The sequence below is a fragment of the Ruditapes philippinarum genome, unplaced genomic scaffold (genome assembly GCF_026571515.1).
Source record: "Ruditapes philippinarum isolate M1 unplaced genomic scaffold, ASM2657151v2 ctg3834_1_1_1_1, whole genome shotgun sequence".
Classification (NCBI taxonomy): domain Eukaryota; kingdom Metazoa; phylum Mollusca; class Bivalvia; order Venerida; family Veneridae; genus Ruditapes; species Ruditapes philippinarum.
In genome coordinates this window covers 80,366-104,843 of record NW_026853122.1, presented here as the reverse complement: position 1 = coordinate 104,843, position 24,478 = coordinate 80,366, and the positions used below count along the sequence as shown (strand labels likewise).

General features: G+C 33.0%; 2 protein-coding genes across 2 annotated transcripts; one reads left to right on the top strand and one right to left on the bottom strand.

Moving 5' to 3' along the window:
• Positions 1-1,694: 1,694 nt before the first annotated feature.
• LOC132734562 (long-chain fatty acid transport protein 2-like) lies at positions 1,695-23,445 on the top strand. Its single transcript, XM_060721331.1, has 11 exons — positions 1,695-2,050; positions 5,546-5,929; positions 7,221-7,331; positions 8,174-8,380; positions 8,912-9,070; positions 10,072-10,196; positions 13,487-13,678; positions 15,845-15,944; positions 17,078-17,279; positions 18,159-18,256; positions 20,983-23,445. The coding sequence occupies exons 2-11, from the start codon at positions 5,560-5,562 to the stop codon at positions 21,294-21,296; spliced, it is 1,878 nt and encodes a 625-aa protein (XP_060577314.1). The 5' UTR covers positions 1,695-2,050; positions 5,546-5,559; the 3' UTR covers positions 21,297-23,445.
• Positions 3,640-4,746, bottom strand: LOC132734513 (uncharacterized protein K02A2.6-like). The gene has a single exon (XM_060721274.1). The coding sequence runs from the start codon at positions 4,744-4,746 to the stop codon at positions 3,640-3,642; it is 1,107 nt and encodes a 368-aa protein (XP_060577257.1).
• Positions 23,446-24,478: the final 1,033 nt, after the last annotated feature.

The window sequence follows — 24,478 nt, the reverse complement described above, 5'->3', positions numbered from 1 at the left end:
TTATCTGAGTCATTTTGGCTCATTTAGTTCTTCCATTATTTTTGGAGATTTCGCGTCTACAAGAGGGGCGAAATAATTTGGCGTCCGTAAAAAACCCTTCACTTTTTTTAATCTATCCTTTGTAGGTGGATTCGTGTGTGTGCACATGATAGTAATTGAAGGTTTTTCCGGGTCCACAAAAGAGAGGCGGACAGTTGTGTTAACATTCACAAAGTTTTATATATAATATTATTTTCGTATGGATCTTGTCATCATACAGATATCATTTCATATAGACGTTATTTCTTTAAAGAACTTCTTTTATTTTTCTAGAGATCTTTTTAGTGTACAAATAGTTTTGTCTTATACAGATGTTATTCTTATTATTATTTTTTCTTTGCTTTTGTCATGTGACCACAGAATTATTATATTTGTAATTATTGTATGTAACGAGATACTGTAAATGTATAAGTTACCGAAATAAACTATTTTTTCTTTCTTTCTGTTATTTTCGTATAGATCTTATTGTCGTATATTCACTTGTTTACCATATTTCACATTCTTTGAAAATTCAACCAGGTCGATACGGTACCCAAAGCATCGAGAAAAATCAACGTTTTGTACACACATGTACTGTGATAAGCACGACATTAAGGACGAATATCATTTTATTTTGATTTGCCCGTGTTATATTGACTTAAGGAAACTATACATTAAACAGTATTATTATGTTAAACCAAGCATGTATAAATTTATAAAACTATTAAAAATGATCAATAAAAGAATGATTCTCACAAATTTAGCTATCTTTATTAAAAGTGCTATGACTTTAAAAGCATCTGTTCTGTTATGTTCTTTCTTGATTGTTAGAGGCGACTAAATGGGTTTTGATGATTGGAGTCTACGCATCTCTTTGCTTCAGCAGATGAGGTGATTTTGACCCCTGGCGTTGCTTTGATGTTTGTAACACCTAAAATTACAGCTTTCCTGTTTCGGCCCCATATGACCTATACTGTGATGGTCCGCCGTAAAAGTAAACAAACAAACCAAATAAGATATGATTTCACAATGAAAGCATATGTAATTTAAAGTACAAACTATACTTTTTGAAAGTAACAGCATTTAAATATAGCTTGAAAAGATGTATATTAATTACAGATTTGACCAAAAAAACGTGTGTATGTTCGCCATATCAAGCAAGTATGCGCGTCCGCCTTTATGCGTGTGTTCATTAACTCCCCGCTAAAATATGTTTGAATGTTCTTAAAAACTACAGCTAGAACATTAAACAACATGTGAAATAAACCGATTCAGTGCTGAGGAAATCGCGGTGTACGGTTCGCTTATGATTACTGAAATAAAAAGAAAACATATTTTCTATAACAAAAAATTCAAAAGTTTATCCTTTTACCGGTTCTTAAAGGTGAAGGTCACTGTGTTCGTTCGCATTTGTGGTCACGTGTATTTTTTATATAAAAAAGCGAATAGCATTAATTGCACGATTTCATTGCTTAACAATTAAACCCCTACTTACAATTACAGCATATTAGGTTCCGGGGCAATCTTTTCTGTTTACATAAAATTTTAATGTGTGTTAAATTACAGACACTTTCTTTAATACAGGTTTTTCGATAATTGATGATAATAAGAATACAAATATGTTTTTTGTTCAAACATTACATTTGAAAAGTTTCATTACACTTAGATTTAGATTTATAATCTTTACAAACAATTTGAAGAATTATCTCCAATTGAATATTTTCGCATGCTTCGTATGTAATACTTGGAACTCGTTAAGTAATATTTGATGTCGCGTCAAATGAATTACAATACACATCCCTGCGCTAGAAGTTTATATACTGAAAACTACGTAATTTATTCATGGTTGGCCCTATTTATAACTGAATTTAGTATTTGAACTTTGTGGCGTACTAAAAAATGACCCCGTTTTTATACCAAGATGATAACGATATAAACTATACAAGATTAAACTAAAATAACTGGTTAGCATATCTACATGCACCGAAGTTGTTTTCTATAGTTTGGAAAGGAATAATTAGATCATAAACAGGTAAATAATTTTGATTTTTTGTTGTTCACTGTATCCTGACGGTAATCATTGAAAAAATCTCATCAGTTAAACTTACATAAAAGGCGTATATACGAGGGTGTATCAATATATAATGCAATATCGAGTATATTTTCTAATTTAGCTTGTGATTCTTGTGTTTGAATAAACTAAGATATGCTTTAAATCATCTGCTTTCAATTGATAATCAAAAGCATGTGTGTAATCAACCGATTAAAAATTTTCATTCACATAATACGACCATGTAAAATATGTGGAAAACGCTCAGCTAAAAGTGCAGAAATATGGACTTGCATGAAAGCTCAAGATAAAACAAAGAAAATATGCTATTAACGTTTATAATGATATTTGCAATATTTATGGCAACAATGAAGTATCGATCTAAAGCAACTGTTTCGAGGTGGATGCATAAATTCAAAAATGGGCACGAATCAGTTAAAAATTTCTATTCGTCTGGTAGAAAATGTTTCATAGTTATTGACAAAAAACATTCATAAAATCAAGCTTATCATTTACAAAGATGCCAGACTTTCACTTACCCAGATAGCTCATACCGCGGGGTATCAAAAGGGTCAACTTCTGGAGTATTAGCATTTTGAAGCATAATATTCTTATCACATAAAGCACCATTACAGTCTTGCTCACAGTGATTCCCACTTCTTATTCTTATTAACTGTCCATAAATATGTTTGGTAGACCCATCCTTTTGTGGTTCCTTTTGGCAAAGAGACCAACCATCTGGGATGTGTGCATGTCTATATGTATGTTTATTAAGCAAAGTGATGACAGCCTGTCTTGTCCCATGGTTGATCTAAGCCTTGTCTTCCCAAGACCTGGGACAGAAAGTTATTTTTAGTCCCAGCCGGGCCAAGACCAATAACACTAAATACACTCCTTTCACATTCACAGGATGTAATTGGAAATGCACCAGAGACTGTAAGAACTGTGTGAATGTTCAGATAAAGCTGCTTTGGGGAACATTTTTAGGGGGGTTTTTGGATTGTGTCTGGTGGGGACTGAATATATTTCCATTTGAGTTGCTGTAATATTTGGTACTTTGTATAGACAATAGTCTATAATATTATAATGACATCTAAGTCATTGTATAAACAACTAACACAAAGTGTGTCTTGACTGTTTAATTTACTAATTCCAAGTGCGCTGTAGCTGCATACATTTAGGCGGGAATACATGTTACAGAGAATCATGGGAAGTATAGACTTGCTATAGTGATAACATAAATGAATTACAAGTACATAATTCTACATCTCCTTTGTTTTGAAATTAAAAAATATTGAATAATTATGTATGCCTTAGATTTTCTTAACTTATAAAGTTAGATAAATCATAACAATAAAATGAAATTATTAAGAAGACAGAGTCATTATAATTATGAAGATGTTAACAAGTATAAATGTCTACATTTTTATAATGAAATAAAATACATATGATATAAACATTCTCAAAATAAAATATAGGTCAAGTTTAGTATATACTGTCCGAATACTTTTCATTTTTCCGAACTCTCACACATTTTCTGATAAATAATTACTTTATCTCATAAGATCAGTTTACACTTGCCACATGGGGTTGCTGAGGTATTTGTTTGGGATAACATTGCGACCTGACCTTGTGGTGTAGAGATTAACTGATTTTTCTACTGGTAAACTTTTATCAGAACTTTGTGAGGTTACTTGTGGGGAAAAATTGACCAGTTTATCCGAATCATTTAAACACTGGAGATTTTCAAGGGGTAAACAGGGGTCATTCTGATCTTTAGTTTTATGTAAGAATTTTCTGTTTCGGCGGTAAATACCACCGTCATTAGTTCTTACAACATATGATCTGTCAGCCTGTTTGTCAACTACTGTCCCTTTTTTCCATTGTTTGTCAAACTGTACTCTGACTGTGTCACCTGTCGTCAATGACTTTAAAGGTTTTGACTGTCTGTCATAGTACTTCTTTTGTACATTATGTTCTTGTTTAAGTTTCATACGTACATCTTTTATGTCAATTTTCTGTGGCATAAGTTGCTCACTGTTTATGGGCAAAACTGTCCGTAGTCGTCTGCTCATTAATAATTGTGATGGAGATTTACCACATTTCAAGGGGGTTGTTCTGTATTCTAAAATACTCATGTAAGGGTCTGTCTTACTGTCTTTGGCTTTTCTAAATAGCCGTTTTATTGTTTGGACTGTTTTCTCTACAAGTCCATTACTTTGACTGTAAAGTGGACTGCTTGTCACATGACTAAAATTCCAGTCACTTTCAAATGACTTAAACGTTTCACTTACGTAATAAGGAGCATTGTCTGATATCAACTTTTCAGGTATGCCATACCTTGAAAAGATAACCTTGAGTTTTCTAATTATAGAAACACTTTTGCTGCTAGTCAGTAGGTCAACTTCAAAGTATCTACTGAAATAGTCAACTGTGACTAAATAGTCATCATTTTCCCATGTGAACACGTCTGTGCCCACTACCTGCCATGGTCTGTCGGGGATAGGGTGACTTTTTAAAGGCTCTTTAGTGTTTGAATTTCTGTGTTTCAAACAAATATCACATTTCAGTACATAGTCGGTAATGTCTGAACTCATTTTCGGCCAAAACATTATATCACGGGCTCGTTGTAAGCATTTATCAACGCCCATATGGCCTACATGAACAGCCTTTATCATTTCCTGCCTAAGTGAAAGAGGTATGAGTAATTTCTGACCTCTGAAAATTAGGTCTTTTCCCACGGACAATTCATCTCTGTGATTCCAGAAATCTAGGATTTTGGCGGGACAATTTGCTCTAGATTCCGGCCAACCACTTAAAATAGTATCTGTTAGCAACTGACATTGTGAATCATTGCTAATTGCTTGCTTGACCTGTTCTAATTTTTGGTCGCTCACAGCTTTGTGAAATGCTATTTTTTTGTGTCTGTAGTAATCAGTGTAAATAAAACAAATATATTAAAGCCAACTTGCATAAGATATGTAAGTTCTTTTCGTGAGTATTTAAATAGCCTTTGCATAGTTTTATGAAAATTTATATCAATGTATGCTTTAACAGTAATAGCATGAATGTATTATTTAAACACTAGGCATGTCGATTAATCAACTGTCAATTTCATGCCAATAAAGATGGCTTATCTAGTCAGTTTTAGCTTATCCCATTATATAATTTTCCCAGGTTATAGTTAAATACAATGTAGAACAACATTTCATTTCAGCAAAAATAGTCCCAGTGTGATTGTCTTAAATAATACTCATTTGTTTAGATATTTAGTAATTTAGACGGAAACATATACTTATTTTCCTTATCTGCCATAATTATTAATTTACAAGCCACATGCTATGTGCTAGTTCCCACATGCATTCACTTAGCACATATTCTAAACATTTGGCTGCCATGGGAACATCTGAAATTTAAGGTTGGTAAAATTGATCTTTTCATTCTCTAGTATCACTAATGATTTCATATACTTTTTAGGTATTTGTTAAACCATGGCATCAAAAAGGGACAAGATATTGATTGGTGCAGCAGGTACAGTTGGAGCCGGGATTTTGTCATGGCGAATGTTTTTTCCATGGATAGGATATGACCTTACCATGATGAAACATGGAAGTAAAGCTGGGAAACTTATATTGAGAGATAATGAAACCGGACGTTACCTTATTAAAATGTTTGAGGAAGCTGTAGAGAAACATCCCAAGAAAGCTTTTGTTATATTTGAGGACAGAGTATATAGCTATGAGTTTATGAATGAGCAGGCTAACAAAGTGGCAAATATAGCAGCCAAATGGGGACTGAAAGTTGGTGAATGTGTTGCTATAATGATTGAGAATGAGCCGTCATTTATCTGGACATTTCTTGGTATGTGCTTTCTTTTTATCATTTTCCATCAGACTTTTAATTAATAACTATTTTATGCCCCCGCCTGTCTGTCTGTACAAGGTTAAACTAAATGGGCCAGTTGAATTAATCTTAAGTTCTACCTGTACCAATTGCTTTATAATTTACACAAATACTAATATTAAATAAATACAAAGCAAATGGTCTTCGCAAATAACATAACTATAGCTTCCATTTTTCCAAGTTATTGCCTGTTTCAGCACTTTGAAAATGGATATTGTTAACTCAAACTGCCAAGTTGGATATATCTTAATTTCTATCAAATAAACAGTAGCAATGACATGCAAACTTAAAATTTTCACTGTAACAAAAGGTCATGACTCTATCAGGTTATGTAACTGTCTACTTTTTTTGTGCAGTTTTTCTGTCCATAACTATGTGAATGAGTATATATTTTTTGAAAATTTTATTATTGACAAGAATCTGGTCATTTGTGTTTACTTAACATGTTCTTGTTTTCCAAATGAGTTGTCCTAAACTTTACCTTGCATGTTTTAGACAGCAGAAGTGTTATATATGTTATAGTGATCTCTCAAGCAATATTGTTGACTATATGGCCTTTTCAGTACATGTATGAGAGGAATTTTCGTGTCATTTTCTCTTGTACAGGGACTTTCAGGCAATATTTGCTGCACATACATACAATACTGACAATACTCATGTTGCTAAGATTTACTTACTTTTATTTTGTAAAATACAAAATCCAATAGGATATTGTTAAGGTCTCCTGTAGGTTGGAAAATTTTTTTAAAAAATGAGGGTTGTCCCAAAAGTCTGTGATAAATCTTATAGACAAATCATTTTTAACACCAGTATATAATAATTCACATAATAATATAACCTATAAATAAATTATTTTACATTAGGTTCAAATCATTTACAAAATATTTACTCTAGTTACTTGAACATTCTTGATATTACTGTCTGCCATAGGTTAGAGTTTGCATGCATAGAAAAAAACTGCATTTTGTTATGAATAGGTTTATATGAATTAAATATATTTCAAATATCTGATGATGTCTGCACAATATCACATTGACCTTGTCTGCTGATATGATGACATCATCTCAGAAAATTTCAGTTTAATATCAGGGAGAATTTATTTTGAAAGTGGGGGAAAATATATACATGTACTTTTTAGGGAGAATTGTGCAGAATTTCAGCATCAAAATTCATGAATTATGGTCCCTGTTAGTTAAAGGTGGAGTCAGTCATATCAGTATATGTATGATATTTCTCACTTATATTTCAGGCCTTCAGAAGCTTGGTATAGCTGTTGCATTTATCAATTTCCACATTCGTGGACAACCTTTGATACATACAATAAAGGCATGTGAGGCCAAAGTTCTCATCATAGGCTCAGGTATCAGTATACTGCAAGTCTTTATTTGTAACACATTTGAGCCGTGTCATGACAAAACCAACATAGTGCGTTTGCGACCAGCATGGATCCAGACCAGCCTGCGCATCCGCGCAGTCTAATCAGGATCCATGCTGTTCGCTTACCAACTCTATTACAAGTAGAGAATCTGATAGGGAACAGCATGGATCCTGATCAGACTGCGCGGATGCGCAGGCTGGTCTGGATCCATGCTGGTCGCAAACCCATTAAGTTGATTTTGTCATGGCGCGGCTAATTTATAGAAATAAACATTTAAATTTCTATTTAATGTGATAATGAATTTAGAATTTAAGTTATGGTGTGTAAATTGCTTTAAATCAGTAAGATAGATGGACAGGATTACAAACTGAGGCAACAGATAGTAAGATATTGGACAATACTGCATTATGGCAACATTCATTTGTATAGAAACAAACAATTAACTACTTCTGTTCCTACTATTTAGTTTTGTTTGTTTGATTGATTGGGTTTTATGTCACACCGACACATTATAGGTCATATGGCGATGCTCCTGCTTTACTGATGGAGGAAGACCTCAGGTGCCCTTCCGTGCATTATTTCAGGCAAGAACGGGCACCTGAGTAGAACCACCGACGTTCCATAAGCTAGCTGGATAGCTTCCTCACATGAAAGAATCCAAAGACCCTGTTGGGATTTGAACCCACAGCTGTGAGGGGCAAGTGGTTTGAAGTCAACGGCATGAATCACTCAGCCACAGACGCGCCCCCCCCCCCCTTACTATTTAATGTTGTATAATGTGGTGGCATAGCATTTTTTCACATATGTAATCTTGTTCTAAATAGATGATAAGATATTCCATTCGGTTGATGAGGTGAGATCAGAAATTGGACATATACCTATATATGCGGAAGGTGGTGACAGGGGTGCGGGATATGAGTCCTGGGATAAGTTGATGTTTGCTGCACTGCCAGTACCAGTTTGTCCGAGTGTGAGACAAGAAATGGGCTTCAGTACACCATGCTGTTACATCTTTACTTCAGGAACTACTGGTATAACTTCTGTCTTTTTATAGAGGATCTTACATGAGTGTTGTTTATTTTCATATCAAATTTATTCAATAATTTTGATTAAAAAACGTTATCCAGAACTCAGCAAATGTGTGTTTTTCCCAGCTAATATGTAGGTACAATTTACCATTAGCTTCATGGTGCACTACCTGTCATAATAGATTAGTCAACCTGTTAGACTTATTTTCAAAGCTGTAACTGTACAGTTTGTTTGTAACTACGAATTAGCTGTGAAAAATCCAAATATTCTTAATTCTACAGTTAGTCTATTGAAAATGAAAAGATTTAAAGGTTTAATTAATTTTTTAACAGAAATCTTGAAAATATGCCAATAATTAGACAATTATTCCCCATTAATTAAGAATGAACTTAGTGAGTTATTGGGTTAAAAATAAATTAACAAATAAAAGTTAAAACAGTGCAACACTTTGTATGTCAAAACATTTATTTTACTTGTCTTACTACACTGAATGCTAGTTATTTAATGTGTTCATACATGTATATATATTCCAGGTCTTCCAAAGCCAGCAATCATCACACAAGCTAAAGGTGTAGGGATCAGCAAGTTCTTCCAGCTCTTTGATTTCATGCCATCAGATATCCTATATACATGTACACCATTGTATCACAGTGCAGCTGGTGGGCTGGGGCTCATGAATACTCTAGATCAAGGTGAGATTAACAAGAATCATAGTGTTGTAGGCGCTGAGTATTCATGATATTGCGCTACATAATGGTGAGGGTATGTGCATTGTGTCATTGTTACACCAAATCATTGTATTGTGGAGAATATATATGTAAACACCAGGTCATGGTCAAGGTTAGTTACAATAGCAGCAATGTATCAAAGTGCTGCTGGAAATTCAGGAATTATAAGGCATGCAACAATATTGTTAGAGTAATTATGTGTTAATTGGATTTTATTATACTGTACATAAACTTTATACTATAAAGCCTAATGTGATATCACATGGTGTTATTTTGATCTATCATCCTGGAAATGACTATCACAGGGTTCATATTTCTTTTTTCTTCGAATTTCCTTAGGGGAGAGTAATCTATATGGAAGTCAGAAAACGTAATGTTCTAGTTCCCTCCCCTGATGAAAATAAATGAATGGCTATGAATAATGCATAGCGGTGAAAAAAATCATTAAAATAATGGTTTGGTATAATAAAAAACTATAACACATGTCTCTCAGGGTAATAGTGCTAATAAGCAACCTAAGAACTCAAATAACATGTGAGGCTTCGGGTTGCTAATTTACCCTGAGAGACATGTGTTAGTTTCATAAAAATAGTTTCTAGTGATCAGTGGTCCATGAATCCTGGGAGCAATATTGTGCCATAGTGCTACAAGGATCTTAGGCACATGTCATGTCTAGTATAATGGGAAAGTATTGTCTTTGTACAATCATGCTTCTATGGGATTCAGAGCTCTTGAATGTCAAGATAATATCATTGTAAAAATAATGTTGAGGATATACTACAAGCCCCAAACTTTTGTTACCTAGATAATCGTTATTGTGTTAAAACTTATATTGATGATGTGGTTTGGTGCATATTCAGAGTTATAACAAGTGAAACACATATAAATTTGTTCATTTTTTAAAAAAAAACTTATAAGATTGGATTGTAAGAAACTTCAATCAGTAATCCCTATTTTGTTTATAGGTTCAACAATGATTCTGAAGAGGAAGTTTTCAGCTCATCAATATTTTGCTGATATTAGAAAATACAATGTTACAGTCATGCAGTATATTGGAGAACTTTGTAGATATCTGCTAACAGTGCCACCAGTAAGTTACAAGTCCTCGGTATTTTCATAAACATAAATCTTTGTAATCTTTTAATGGAATAAACATATCCTTATATAAGACAGTAATAAGCCTCATAAGAAGTTAACAAAGATTTTTTGTTATTGACATACTGATTGTTAAGGTCCATTTCACAAAAAAACTATCAAAGCCATTCTCTTCAAACCTAGTATAATGTGCACTATCAAAATGTGACATCATTCATGTGGGGCAGATAAACCCTTAAATTTCTTTTTTTCCACTAATATTTGTTTCTTCTCAAAACTGTTAGCTGATGTTTTGTTGTTATTCCTCCTGTTGTCAAAGTGTTGGTGAATTTTCCTGTTAATGTATGCTTAATTTAAAATCTGGTTTTTAAAAAATTGAGCCATGCCATGACAAAACCAACATAATGCGTTTGCGACCAGCATAGATCCAGACCTGCCTGCACATCTGCGCAGTCTGATCAGAATCCATGCTGTTAGCTTACAAACCCTATTACAAGTAGAGAAACTGATAGCAAACAGCATGGATCCTGATCAGACTGCGCAGATGCGTCCATGCTGGTCGCAAACGCACTATGTTGGTTTTGGTCATGGCGTGGCTCATTAAAGACTTGTGTATTTGTATGTCTATGTTTCATGATAACACAAGTCTGAAGCCTATAGCAGGTAAGTCTGTCTGCTAATATATTTGCTGAATTATTGCGCCTTTCCTACTTTGTCTTAATTATTCTCTCCATGCAAATGATGTCAAAAGTGTAGCTCGCTGTCATGCTTTGCATGTCTTGTTTATTTTTATACATCATAATATTATATGTAGGGCTACTACATGTACAACTTACAGGTGTAAGATTTCAGCTTTGAAATAAAATCATGTAATAAAATTGTTTTGACAAAAGATGAATAAATATAAAGCTATGAATAAATGCAGAGAATTCTATATGAGAATTAGAACATTACATCTAACATTTATTTGAGTTGGGCTTATTTAAAGATATTGTAATACATAGCATGGCAGACCCTTGCCCTCTTTTCAATGTCCAGTAAATTCACTGATGTAACTAAAAGCTTAATTTGATAATAAGACATAATGATGCTTGAATGAATTGCCACAATGGTGATACTGCTCTATATATTGCTTATTTGTATTACATTTATTTGTTGCTATCAATGTTAATTGTTCATATAGAAAACATTTTAACAGAGCATCTTTGTAAAGTAACTTATTTGTTAGTGTCTTGTTGTGATAAAATCATCGCTGACGTAAAAGCAAATAAAGTTTCAACATTTATGCAAAGGAAGCAGGGAAGGTCTGGTGAAAAAAAGCATGTTTCAGAGCCTTGATATTTTCCAATGTATAACCACAGATGCTTTGGCATTTTGGATTGCCCTGTCATAGAAAAATTTTCAAAGGTTTCTCACACCTTTCTTGAATTAACATGTCACTGTTGATTAGGAAATGCATCTGTGCATAGTTGTAAAAACTCAGGTGCCTCATGGAAAGATATTGGCCTTGGTATCATTCTTTTCTTGGTGAATGAAAGGTGAACATAACTGTTACATCTGTTTGTAGGTAAAAATTTGTAATAATACATGTGCAAATGCTAAATCCAGCTAAGGTTCACTTAAGGTTCATCGAAGTTGTTTTAACATATTTCATTTCAAACATTCTCATAAAAACATATTTTACACACCATGAAACCATGCAATACAAGAACACAGTAGATTCCAATACTCTTCTAGTTATATATAGTGACCATCAGAAAAACAAAAAAATGCTCAGTGTAATTAAAGTAATTAAAATGTTTATGTAATCACTCTTATAGATCATACTGCATTTTATATAATTATGAATGGTATATTGTTTACATTTAACAAAATGACAAGTGTTGATATGAAATTAATTTCTTGTTCTGGTTATGCATTGTGTCATCTATAATTATTCTTATTATTATTCTATACATGCACTTGTATATATTGTTAATTTTTAGCTCACATTTACTTAAAGCCAACACAAATTAGCTTGGTTGAGAGAGGATAAAATACACACATAATTCATATTTGCTTGTTTTAAAATTTAGCCATAGTTTATATATGATATTATGGTTGATGTTAATAATACACAGGGGTAAATGTCATTTAAATGACCTCCACTGCTGTGTCAAGTTATTGTTGGGGAGAAAAAACTCGACAAAAATACCTTAACAGCTTCCAAAAATACCATCTTTGTATTGGTTATAGTATTGGTAAATGACCGTACATACTAGTAAATGACTTAAATACTTTTAAAACAGGCATGAAACACAACTGAACAATCTACCAAATGCATACATTCACTCATATTTTACATTTGCTAATTTTATTGATCCTTAAATTTATTTCACAGAGTCCTTTAGATAAAACACATAAAATCCGTCTTGCAATAGGAAGTGGTTTGAGGACAGACATATGGAAACAGTTTGAAAAACGTTATGGTATACCATGGATTATAGAATATTTCGGCACAACGGAGGGTACCGCAGCATTGATGAACCTTGAAAATAAGCTTGGTGCATGTGGTCGACTTTCCCCGTTTCTTGTATGTTTACAGTGTTGATCTGATGTCATCCCAAATACCATATAATGCAACTCCTTGAGGCACTTGTCAAAATTATATTGTCAACAAAGTTTATAATCATTTCCAGAATATAAAATTACTAGATTCTGACGAATATACGTCCTGAGTTGCTATTGAAAAATTTAGAATTACTGTTGCACTACTTAACGACATTTGACTGATCAAAATTCCTCTTTGTCAGCCAGAATTAAAAGAATTTTAAATTTCTTAAAAGCAATTAGACTAGTAATTCTTGAATTTATTTGCACATATGAAGTAAAATGGATTAATAGATATATATGTATTGTAGAATAAGGTTTTGATAAATGCCTCTAGGAAGGATTGGTGTATATATAACCATATATAGTAACATGTACTCACACAAGGTTATATAGGTGATAACAAGTGATTTGATTTTACAATGTATCCTGAATTGGATAATTTTAGTTATACATATGTGCAGAATAGAGCACAACTTCTTCTTTTTTTAATTCCATACATGTTTGATATTGTGTGTTATTTTAAAATTTATATCTTGAAATTTCATTCAGTCATTCCAGAAATTGTAAATTTATGAAAAACAAAAACCTTAAGGAATAATGTTCATAGCATTAAAATCAAATCACTTGTATGAAGGTACCTCCAGTAGATTTGTGTTGTTGAGTTGCTATATTCAGTGTTCCTGTTCCTTTCAGAATCCATTAGACGGTAAACATAAAGTCAGAGTGGCAGTTGGAAATGGGTTAAGGGCAGACATATGGGAGAACTTCAAAGAGAGATACAATATTCCAAATATTTGTGAATTCTTTGGGGCCACTGAGGGGACAATAGCATTAATGAATCTAAGCAATCGTGTCGGATCATGTGGGAGATATTCTCCACTTATAGTATGTTAGTTCTCCATTTATATGTTTATGTGTTCTACTCTAATACATGTAGTACATGTTATGATTATATTGTTCCTAAGGCTATTTATTGTATATATGCTCTTCCATTTACTGCGTGGCTTACAAGGTGGCTTATCATAAAAGTCTACTGTTCTTCATTCGTACATTTAACAAGGATTTTCAAAACTATCATCATATAATGCCCTGGATGATATTTATTGAGTTTTGTGATATGATGGTTCTTTTCATGTGGAATTATTACTATTTTTTCTACCACATCTTTGTATATGTGTTGGATATGGAGGAATGCCCCTTCTGTGTAAAGCCTTTTCTACATTTGTTTAAGAGTTTTTAATCAAACTGTCACAAAACTAAGCGCACTTGGGAATATTGACCTTTTTGTTGTTCATGTATAATTGATGGGAAATCTGTTAGGTTTTATGACAATGTCCTGTTCATTATGTTATTTTGTTTGCTACACTTCCATTACCTTGAATTAAATTTGATGAGTTATTTTCCTTTAGTATGTTTCCTTTTTAATTTGCATTTATATATGTATTATTTTATGGTTTATTGTGTTTAGCAAATATTAAAATTTATAAGTATCAGATAATCAAATATTTCCATAAGAGGTGCCCTTTTTCTATCATAAGTCATTTTTGTATAAATTCACTTGAAATACAGTTTATGACTATCATTTATTAATACTTGTATGTTCATAAACTGTGTTTTGTAAAAACAGATTCTTGATTAGATGGTTAATGCTTAAAGGCTATTTTATTGGTAAGCAGTTGAACTACCAATAAACCATAAAATAATACATATATAAATGCAAATTAAAAAGGAAACATACTAAAGGAAAATAACTCATGAAATTTAATTCAAGGTAATGGAAGTGTCCCAAACAAAATGTCTTTTAACCTAATGTTATAGAACTGCAATAATGCTTTGGTGGACTAAATTCTCTAGTGAAAAAGAAAAAAAATCTGAAAGAGTTTTAATTTATTTCTGTGAGATAATTAAGGTTCAAGGACAAAATAAATATTGTGAAAATGGTCAAATGACCACAAAGGGGTGGCTAAAGTTTATAACTATATAGCCAAAACTTGTTAGATCCCTCACTGATTCATAAGGGTTTGTAATTTATATTTTATATATATATAATTTGCATGTGCCCATGTCATAAATCCACATTGTTAATTAGACAAACACTTGTAGTTGAATTAATCCTAGAAACTTCTTACTAACCATAATACAACTTTTATTGTTAACTATGTGCTTCTTTATTACTTATGGTCGTAATAGTGGATTGATCATTAAAATTGGGTGTTTGTAAGGCGGGGTTATACTGTAAATTCTTTGTGTGATGATTACTTCTCAGACAGTGTGTCTAATTGTCATCTGTCTCTCACCATTGATTCATATGCCATGTGGGATTAGTTGGTAATCACTTGTGCAGAAATTGTGTATTGCTGGTTAGTTATCCACTAAACTTTGACATAAAAATGTGTTAAAACTGTCTTAAAAAAAAAAACAATCAAACATATATACTCAATCTAGATGCATGTATACATTAAGCTGTGGTAAATACAAGTAGTAGAATTGCTAGTACTTATTTACAAAATTTTATATTCCCATTAGTTATGTACCTAGTTGAACCCATTTAGTATCACTGACTTGTAAAATACAACAGCCAGTATAATGCTGTAGTCACATTTTCTGTCTTGGGACAAGCATTCCGTTATCAACATTCTAGAATACCGGTAGTTAGTATAACCTTAACAATAAGATTGCATAAAAATGTTATATTTCTTGCTGCATATAAGATAATCTTAATTTTTCCTGGACATAAGTCATCTCTGGGAAGCCTCTGTGACAGTCACCAGATTTACATGACTGTGAGTACCATACATCAGGGATGTTGTAATATGTATATTTAAATAGACTTTTATATAGGAAAAACACATCTACCATGTTCAGAACTTAGATTGGATGAATTTTTATAAGTTCAAATTTTGTGTGACTATGACTGAGGATTCATTAGCAAAATGATGTGAATTTCTGTAACTGTAACTTTAGATATGTTTTGTATATTTCTAATGACACAGTTATTCATTTATCACCTGTATAAATGTTTTAGTTAAATGTTCTTCACAATGGTTACAGAATAGAATGGACCCTACACCAAAGTTGCTGGTAAAGGTAGAAATTGACACTGGGGATGTAATCAGAGATAAAAATGGACATTGCATTCCTGTCAAAGTTGGTATGTTTTTATTTTGCCATTTATACTTATGTCATAGTTGACAACATACTTAGCATCTACAGTAAAGTGTCAATTAAAGAGATTGTAATAGTCATATGATTAAGGTATACAATGTACATTGTTAAAAATTATGCCATTGTTTCTCAAATCTCCTCGGCGTGGCAATCATGTTTTTACTTTTAACACAAGTACTGGTTTGTGAAGAAAAATGTGTATTTGAATTGAATAGCCTAGTGTCTCTTTTACCCTAAGAGTATTATATTTATATAAAATATATGATTTAATCAGTTAATTTTGAATAATAATAGCAGAAACTTTAAAATTGATTTGTGCCCCCCCCCCCATAGGGGAGCATTTAGATTTATGCACCTGGGGTTCTGCTTGTGGATTCATTCTGTTTTGTCAGAGTTGTTGCCCTTGCCTTAGTAAAAAAAATCAATTTTCAAGTTGTGTCAAGTGTAGGTCAAAAAGTAATACATGTATTGACTTAGAGTCATGAAACTACAGGAATGTTGATCAAATGTGAAGTTGTGCACCTGGGGTTTCGCTTTTGAAGAAATTATGTTTTGTCCTAGTAAAATTGGGCAATTTCAATTTGTGTCTTGCATGGCTCCTGGGGATTTGCTTGAAAATTTGTAATATTCCAAAGTGTTAAGTTATGTGTACCTTGAGTGCTTGAGATAGAACTTTGCAGGAATGTTGATCAACATGTGAAGCTGTGCATTTGGGGTTTTGCATGTCAATTTTTATTTTTCAATTTTGTTAGAGATATTGCCTTGACTTAGGATAAATATGCAGTATTCAACAAGTTTAAGCACAGCTCAAAAAGTATTTGACCTGTAGTCCTGAAAGTTTACAGGAATGTGGATCAGATTTGTAGTTATGCACCGGGGGTTTGCTTGTGGATTTATTCAGTATTTGTAGAGTTTTTGCCCTTGACTTAGTAAAAGATTTGCAATTTTCAACTTGTGTCATGTGTAGCAAAAAACATATTTGACCTATAGTCAGTAGATTGACAAAACAGTGGAGTGTGGGGGCACCCTTGTCCTATAGACACTTTTCTGGTTTTGTTTATGACATAAGTATTGGACAGAAATATTTACAGTGTTTAAAACATTTGTTTGGTTTGTCAGGTGAACCAGGACTGTTACTTGGTGCTATACCATTCTACTACCAGGACATGCAGTTTTATAAAGGAGGGAAAGAAATCAACGAGAAGAAAATACTGAGGAATGTTCTGAAGGAAGGTGATGCTTACTTTAACTTTGGAGATATGTTGACAATGGACTCTGATTATTTTGTCTACTTCAAGGACAGGATAGGTGATACATTCAGGTAAAATATGTTATATTAGGAATGATTGTCTTGGAGTTATGAAAGATTAAGGTAGAATTTAAGTGTTTGTAAAGCCAAAAAATGATTAAATTTATTATTTCAATTCCTTTTATAGGTCAAACAGATCTTTAAGTATGAGCAGAATAAGGGAAATTCCTTTAAGATCTTGAAATATAAGATAGGAAAATATCCAAAGTTTGTGAATCTTTTTGATGTGTTGATGAAAAGAAAACCTATATGGTAATAATAGATATCCATTTGAGACTATGTAAAGAGATAGTTTTCATTTTCATCATAGAATTTTTTCTTGATCACAACAAAAAATAGGACAAATGAAAAAAGTCTTATGCAATTAATATGAATATAGACTTAAACTAGCTAATAAACTACAAACTTGAGCTTTTTTGTATCAAAGATGCCTCAATTGATTGGTGAGTGTATCAATAAAACTTGAAACTTGCTATGGAAACATAAAATTATTGTACATATTAAGAGTGAGCTTTATGTTAAAAGTTTAATATTGCTATGAGATATGATAGTTTTTTAACACTCATAAATTAATACCCTGTCCTTACCCTGTTAAATCTGTATAACAGATTTATCCGGCTGTGACTTTGCATCTGTGCATTTGAAACATGAGTAATTTCAAAGAAAAAAGCTAGAATCAAATAAATAGCATTAATTCAATTCCATATTTGTTGCATTAAACAAGAATATACATATTTATAGCAAATAATTCATGAAATACAAAGTAGAGATACAGATTTCATTTTGTATTCATATTTTCTTATTAATGAGTAAAATAGGTCAAACAGCAGATGTATACTTTGGTATTGTGTTATCATTGTTTAATACATTCATATGTACTGGTATTTTCAGGTGGAAAGGAGAAAATGTTGCTACATATGAGGTCTCTAATGTCCTTACAAAGCTAAATGTCATCCATGATGCTAATGTATATGGAGTGGAAATTCCAGGTTGGATAATTTTAAAGCTTTATACTGATACCCAATAAACTTTTTAATGGGACTTGTCCTGCTTTTAAATTAGATCAGTCCATTATTAGTTAGAGAGATTTAACCCTTACTATGCTAAATTGCTTATTAATGGACTTTTCCATCTTAAGTGAAAATTTCAAAATGTTAACTGACTGAAAGCAATCATTGCAGACCATGAGTGGTCTGCATTGATCACATTGGTATATTTAGTTGCCACTAGCAGACTAAGGGGCCACTTGACTCTCACCACTGTTGGCTCAAGCCATGCAAGTGTCATTGGACTCTTTCATGTCAGAAAGCTAACCAAATCTTACAGAACGTTGGTGGTTCTGTTCAGGTGCCAAAGGGCACCTAAGGTCTTTCTCAACCAGTAAAGCTAGACCTATACTTTATTGATGCGATGTAAAGCACAACCCCCAAAAGAACAGCAGAATAAGGATTTAACTACAAATGTGTTATACATGTTTGACATTATGAGAATATGCATATAAATAAAGAAAACATTCTATTTTAAACTTGTATATTAGCCCAGTTGTAACAAAAACTGTATCTTGATTTGAATCACTTTTTCTCTGAGGAAATACAGTATTGGTCTTATTAGGGCTCAAATCCACATCTTTTGTCCTCTAACATTGTTTCTTTTTAGCTCACCTGTCACAAAGTGACAGGGTGAGCTTTTGTGATCGCTTTTCGTCCGGCGTCCGTCCGTCCGTCGTCCGTCCGTCGTCCGTCCGTAAACTTTTGCTTTAAATGACATCTCCTCATAAACCACTGAGCCAATTTCATCCAAACTTCACAGGAATGTTCCTTTGGTGGTCACCTTTAAAAATTGTTCAAAGAATTTAATTCCATGCAGAACTCTGGTTGCCATGGCAACCGAAAGAAAAATCTTTAAATATCTTCTTTTAAACAACCCTAAGAGCTAGAGCTTAGATATTTGGCATGAAACATCTTCTAATGAGTGTCTACCAAGTTTGTTCAAATAAAAGCCCTGGGGTCAAAATTGGCCCCGCCCCGGGGGGTCATTGATTTTCCCTATATGCATATAGTAAAAACTTAAAAAATCTTCTTTTAAAGAACTGTAAGAGCTAGAGCTAAGATATTTGGCATGGAACATCTTCTAGTGAGTGTCTACCAAGTTTGTTCAAATAAAAGCCCTGGGGTCAAAATTGGCCCCGCCCCGGGGGGTCATTGATTTCCCTATATGCATATAGTAAACACTTAAAAAATCTTCTTTTAAAGAACTGTAAGAGCTAGAGTTTAGATATTTGGCATGAAACATCTTCTAGTGAATGTCTACCAAGTTTGTTCAAATAAAAGCCCTGGGGTCAAAATTGGCCCCGCCCCAGGGGGTCATTGATTTTCCCTATATGCATAAAGTAAAAACTTAAAAAATCTTCTTTTAAAGAACCCAAAGAGCTAGAGCTTAGATATTTGGCATGAAACATCTTCTAGTGAATGTCTACCAAGTTTGTTCAAATAAAAGCCCTGGGGTCAAAATTGGCCCCGCCCTGGGGGGTAATTGATTTTCCCTATATGCATATAGTAAAAACTTAAAAAATCTTCTTTTAAAGAACCATAAGAGCTAGAGCTTAGATATTTGGCATGAAACATCTTCTAGTGAATGTCTACCAAGTTTGTTCAAATAAAAGCCCTGGGGTCCAAATTGGCCCCGCCCCAGGGGGTCATTGATTTTCCCTATATGCATAAAGTAAAAACTTAAAAAATCTTCTTTTAAAGAACCCAAAGAGCTAGAGCTGAGATATTTGGCATGAAACATCTTCTAGTGAATGTCTACCAAGTTTGTTCAAATAAAAGCCCTGGGGTCAAAATTGGCCCCGCCCGGGGGTCATTGATTTTCCCTATATGCATATAGTAAAAACTTAAAAAATCTTCTTTTAAAAAGCCCAATGAGCTAGAGCTTAGATGTTTAGCATGAAACATCTTCTAGTGAATGTCTACCAAGTTTGTTCAAATAAAAGCCCTGGGGTCAAAATTGGCCCCGCCCCAGGGGGTCATTAATTTTCTTATATGCATATAGTAAAAACTTATAAAATCTTCTTTTAAAGAACCCAAAGAGCTAGAGCTAAGATATTTAGCATGAGACATGTTCTACTGGGTGTCTACCAAGTATGTTCAAATAAAAGCCCTGGGGTCAAAACTGGCCCCGCCCCGGGGGTCATTGATTTTCCTTATATACATAGCAAAAACTTAAAAATCTTCTTTGAAAAAACCCAAATAACTAGAGTTTAGATTTTAAGCATGAAACATCTTTAAGTAAATATCTACAAAGTTTGTTCAAATAAAAGCCCAGGGGTCAAAACTGGCCCTGCCCGAGGGGTGTCATTGTTTTTAACTATATGTGTATAGTAAAAACTTAAAAAATCTTCTTTTAAAAAACCCAATGAGCTAGAACTTGGATGTTTTTAAGTCTGTTCAAATAAACAAATAAAAGCCCTTGGGTAAAAATTGGGCCAGGGAGGGGGGGGGCTATATACAGGTGAGCAACCTCAGGGCCATCATGGCCCTCTTGTTATGTGGAGAAGTTTGAATTTACTTTGACAACACTGACTTGTTGTACAAGTACACAGGTAAATCATTTGCATGTTCAACTGGTATATGATACTGTAACAAACAAAAAAAGAAAAAAAAATTGTACATTGAAAAAAAAAGTTATAAAATAAATCAATGGCATGTATTTTCAGGGTCGGAGGGTCGTGCAGGGATGGCGGCCATTCATTTAGAAGATAATGTTACAATTACACCACAGATTCTGAAAGACATATTTCATCATGCTAAAGAGAATTTACCAAGTTATGCCAGACCTTTATTCCTAAGGTTTCCAAAAGAACAGGCTGTTACGACCACACTTAAACAACAGAAAACACAGTTGAGAAAAGAAGGTTTTCAACCACAAGATATAGATGACCCACTGTATTACTATGATGAACAAAATAAAACATATTCTCCATTAACTGTGGACACATATGGACAATTCCTGACAAAATCAAAATTGTAATTAAGATTATCAGTGTGACAGCAGTAACTATATCTAAACTAATGAGGAAAATGTTGCACTTTGACTTGTATATAGACACTGTATTTATACTCGTATATTTTTAAATCATTCCATCATTAACACAAGGTAATTGAAGATGTTTTAAGACTGTATTATTTTTTTAAAAAGGGATTACAATTGAAAATGAAAACTTATTATTTAATTTCATATTAAAAGATATACATATATAGATTATATATAAATTTAAAAACACTACCTCATCACTTTGTCAATTATTTTGCTCAACTTTACAATGAATAGTGGAGCTAACACTTGATTTTTGTCTTGCATGAAATGTCATAATTCATCAAGTTCTGAATATTTTCATTTGAAACTTTATATTACACTTTAAATAATAATTGTAGATCTCTGATCAAAACTGTATACATTTTTGTATCTGGTATAAATTTGTACTAACTCATACCCAATGGTGAGCTAAGAAAATTTCTGGTTAAAGTTATCTTTTCAAATGATATCTTGACAAAAAAAAATAACAACGCATTCTAGATATCGCCTATATCTCTTTTGTTTTCAATATAGATCATTTACCAACACCTATAATTCAATCTTTTGCACTAAATTATTTTCATCTGAGAGCTTGGATAAATTCTATGTTAGTCTATATTATCAAGGCTGAGTTTTCTGAAAATCAGAATAGTTTAGAGCACTTAACTATTGAAGGCTCAAGATTATATTGCATTTTTATTCAAATTTTGAAATATGTGATCTTTAATACCTCCATCTTAAAACAACAGTATGATTTTATACTAATGTTTTGAATAAATCTCTAACATTCCATCATGATTTTTATTTGTTATCAAATGTTTCACATTCTTTATCCAGAGCTCAGGGGAAACATGTTAAACGGTTGTGATTTTTGTTTAAATTTACATGCTTTACCTTTGACTTTGAAATCAAAAGTTAAACTTACTGAGTCTGTGATAATTATGTTTTTATTTCATAATGTGTATTTATTTACTGACACTATTTACTGACACTAAAAGCATTCATATACAGGTTTGTTTTCTCACTACCAATCTAGTATTAATTGTTGTCAAGTATCATTATGTAAGCATCAAGAAATCCAATGAATTATGTTGTGATGTATTGATTTTTGTTTTGTTTTTAGTCCCCTACCGGTTTAACCGGAGGGGACTTTATGTTTACCCTCCGTCCGTCTTTCTGTCCGTCCGTCCGTCTGTCTGTCTGTCAGTCCGTCAGTCCGTCCGTCCACAAAACTGGATCCCGCGATAACCCAAAAAGTACTGAATTTTTTTTTATGAAACTTGATATATGGATAGATGGCGGTATGGGCATTATGCACGTCTTTTTCTTTTCTTCCTATGTTGAAAATTCTGGTTGCTATGGCAACAAATAGTCTGAAAATATGGCAAATTTAACACATAAACTGGATCCAGTGATAACTCAAAAAGTACTGAAAATATTTTTATGAAACTTAAAATATGGGTAGATGGCAGTCTGGAGATTATGCACATCTTTTTCTTTTCTTCCTATAATGAAAAATCTGGTTGCTATGGCAACAAATAGCCTGAATTTCAAGATTTCTGATTTAAATTTTTCAGCTTTTTCACTATAAGTTCTTTATTTCTTAAGGTGTTTACTTCAAACTTTAAATATAAGTTTCTGGCCATCAACCACATCATATATGACAAGGTTTACAACTCTAGCACAAAAATTATCAGCATTACCTCCCTTGAACTTAGAATTTTTATGAAAAAAAAATGTTGTCTTTTTTAAATAACTTCTTTATTTCCTAATGTATCTACTTCAAACTTCATATATATGTTTCTTATTATCACTCAACATTTTTGAGGAGGTTAAATACTCTAGCAAGACTATTATCAGAATTATCTCCCCCTTGAACTTAGATTTTTTTCGACTTAGATTTTTTATAGGATTTACTTTAAAATCCCACATTATAATAATATGACAGGGTTGTATAAACATAATTTCCTTACTAGGCAGGGAAACTTAACACATTACTGTGATATAGACAAACTTAGAACTCAAAAGATTTAAGTTCATTCATGTCATTCATCCACTGGTAAAATTGAATGGCCAATGGCCCATCAGAATGTTGCTGGGGTTCTAACCGGTAGGGGACTTATGGATTGCTTGCAATACTATGATAATTGCTTGTTTGTTTTGTTTTTTTTTGTGGGGGGTGGATTAATATTTAGTTTCTATACACATATATATGTATTGTTTAAACTAAGATCATTGATTCTAATTCATTAAATTCTGACATGTAATTTATAAAATGACATATAGATGGGTAGACTTTGTGGTATTTACAAGTGAAGTTAATAATATGAGAGCAAGTTATTTACTGTCATTTATTGTATTGTTGCCACTGCTCTTCGGGGTGGGGGGATCAGAATACTGTGAGGAACAGTAGATTTTGTGGGATTTACAAGTGTAGTTAATAAGGATATTAGAGTAAGTTCAAGGGTGTTTATTATTACATCGGTGACTGTGCTCATGGGGGACCAAAAATTTTAAGTAAGCATATTGCTAAACCAAGGGCAGTAAATACCGGTAATCTGTATCTTTATTAACCAGGTTTTCAATTTTGAAAATCCTGGTTATTAGATTGGGGTATGGCGGGCGGATGGGCGGGCGGGCGTCAAACGAAATTGTGTCCGCTCTGTAACTCTTCAACCCTTTGAAGAATTTTGATGAAACTTCAGACAAATGTTTACCACATCAAGATGACGTGCAGAACGCATGTTCCGCATGGCTGGCTCCAAGGTCAAGGTCACAGTGACATTAACATTGAAAATCCTGTCCGCTCTGTAACTCTTCAACCCTTTGAAGAATTTTGATGAAACTTCAGACAAATGTTTACCACATCAAGATGACGTGCAGAACGCATGTTCCGCATGGCTGGCTCCAAGGTCAAGGTCACAGTGACATTAACATTGAAAATTGGTGACATGTTTCAGCTTCGACCTGTTGGTGACTCCTGGATTTTCCAGAATGATCGATATTTGTATGGTCCTCTAATGCAAAATTTATGGCAAGAAACAGTGCAAATGTATGAGTTGACAACTGTTATGCGTCAGAAAGATGATGCCGAGTTCGCACATTGCTTGAATCGTATAAGAGAATGCAATCATACC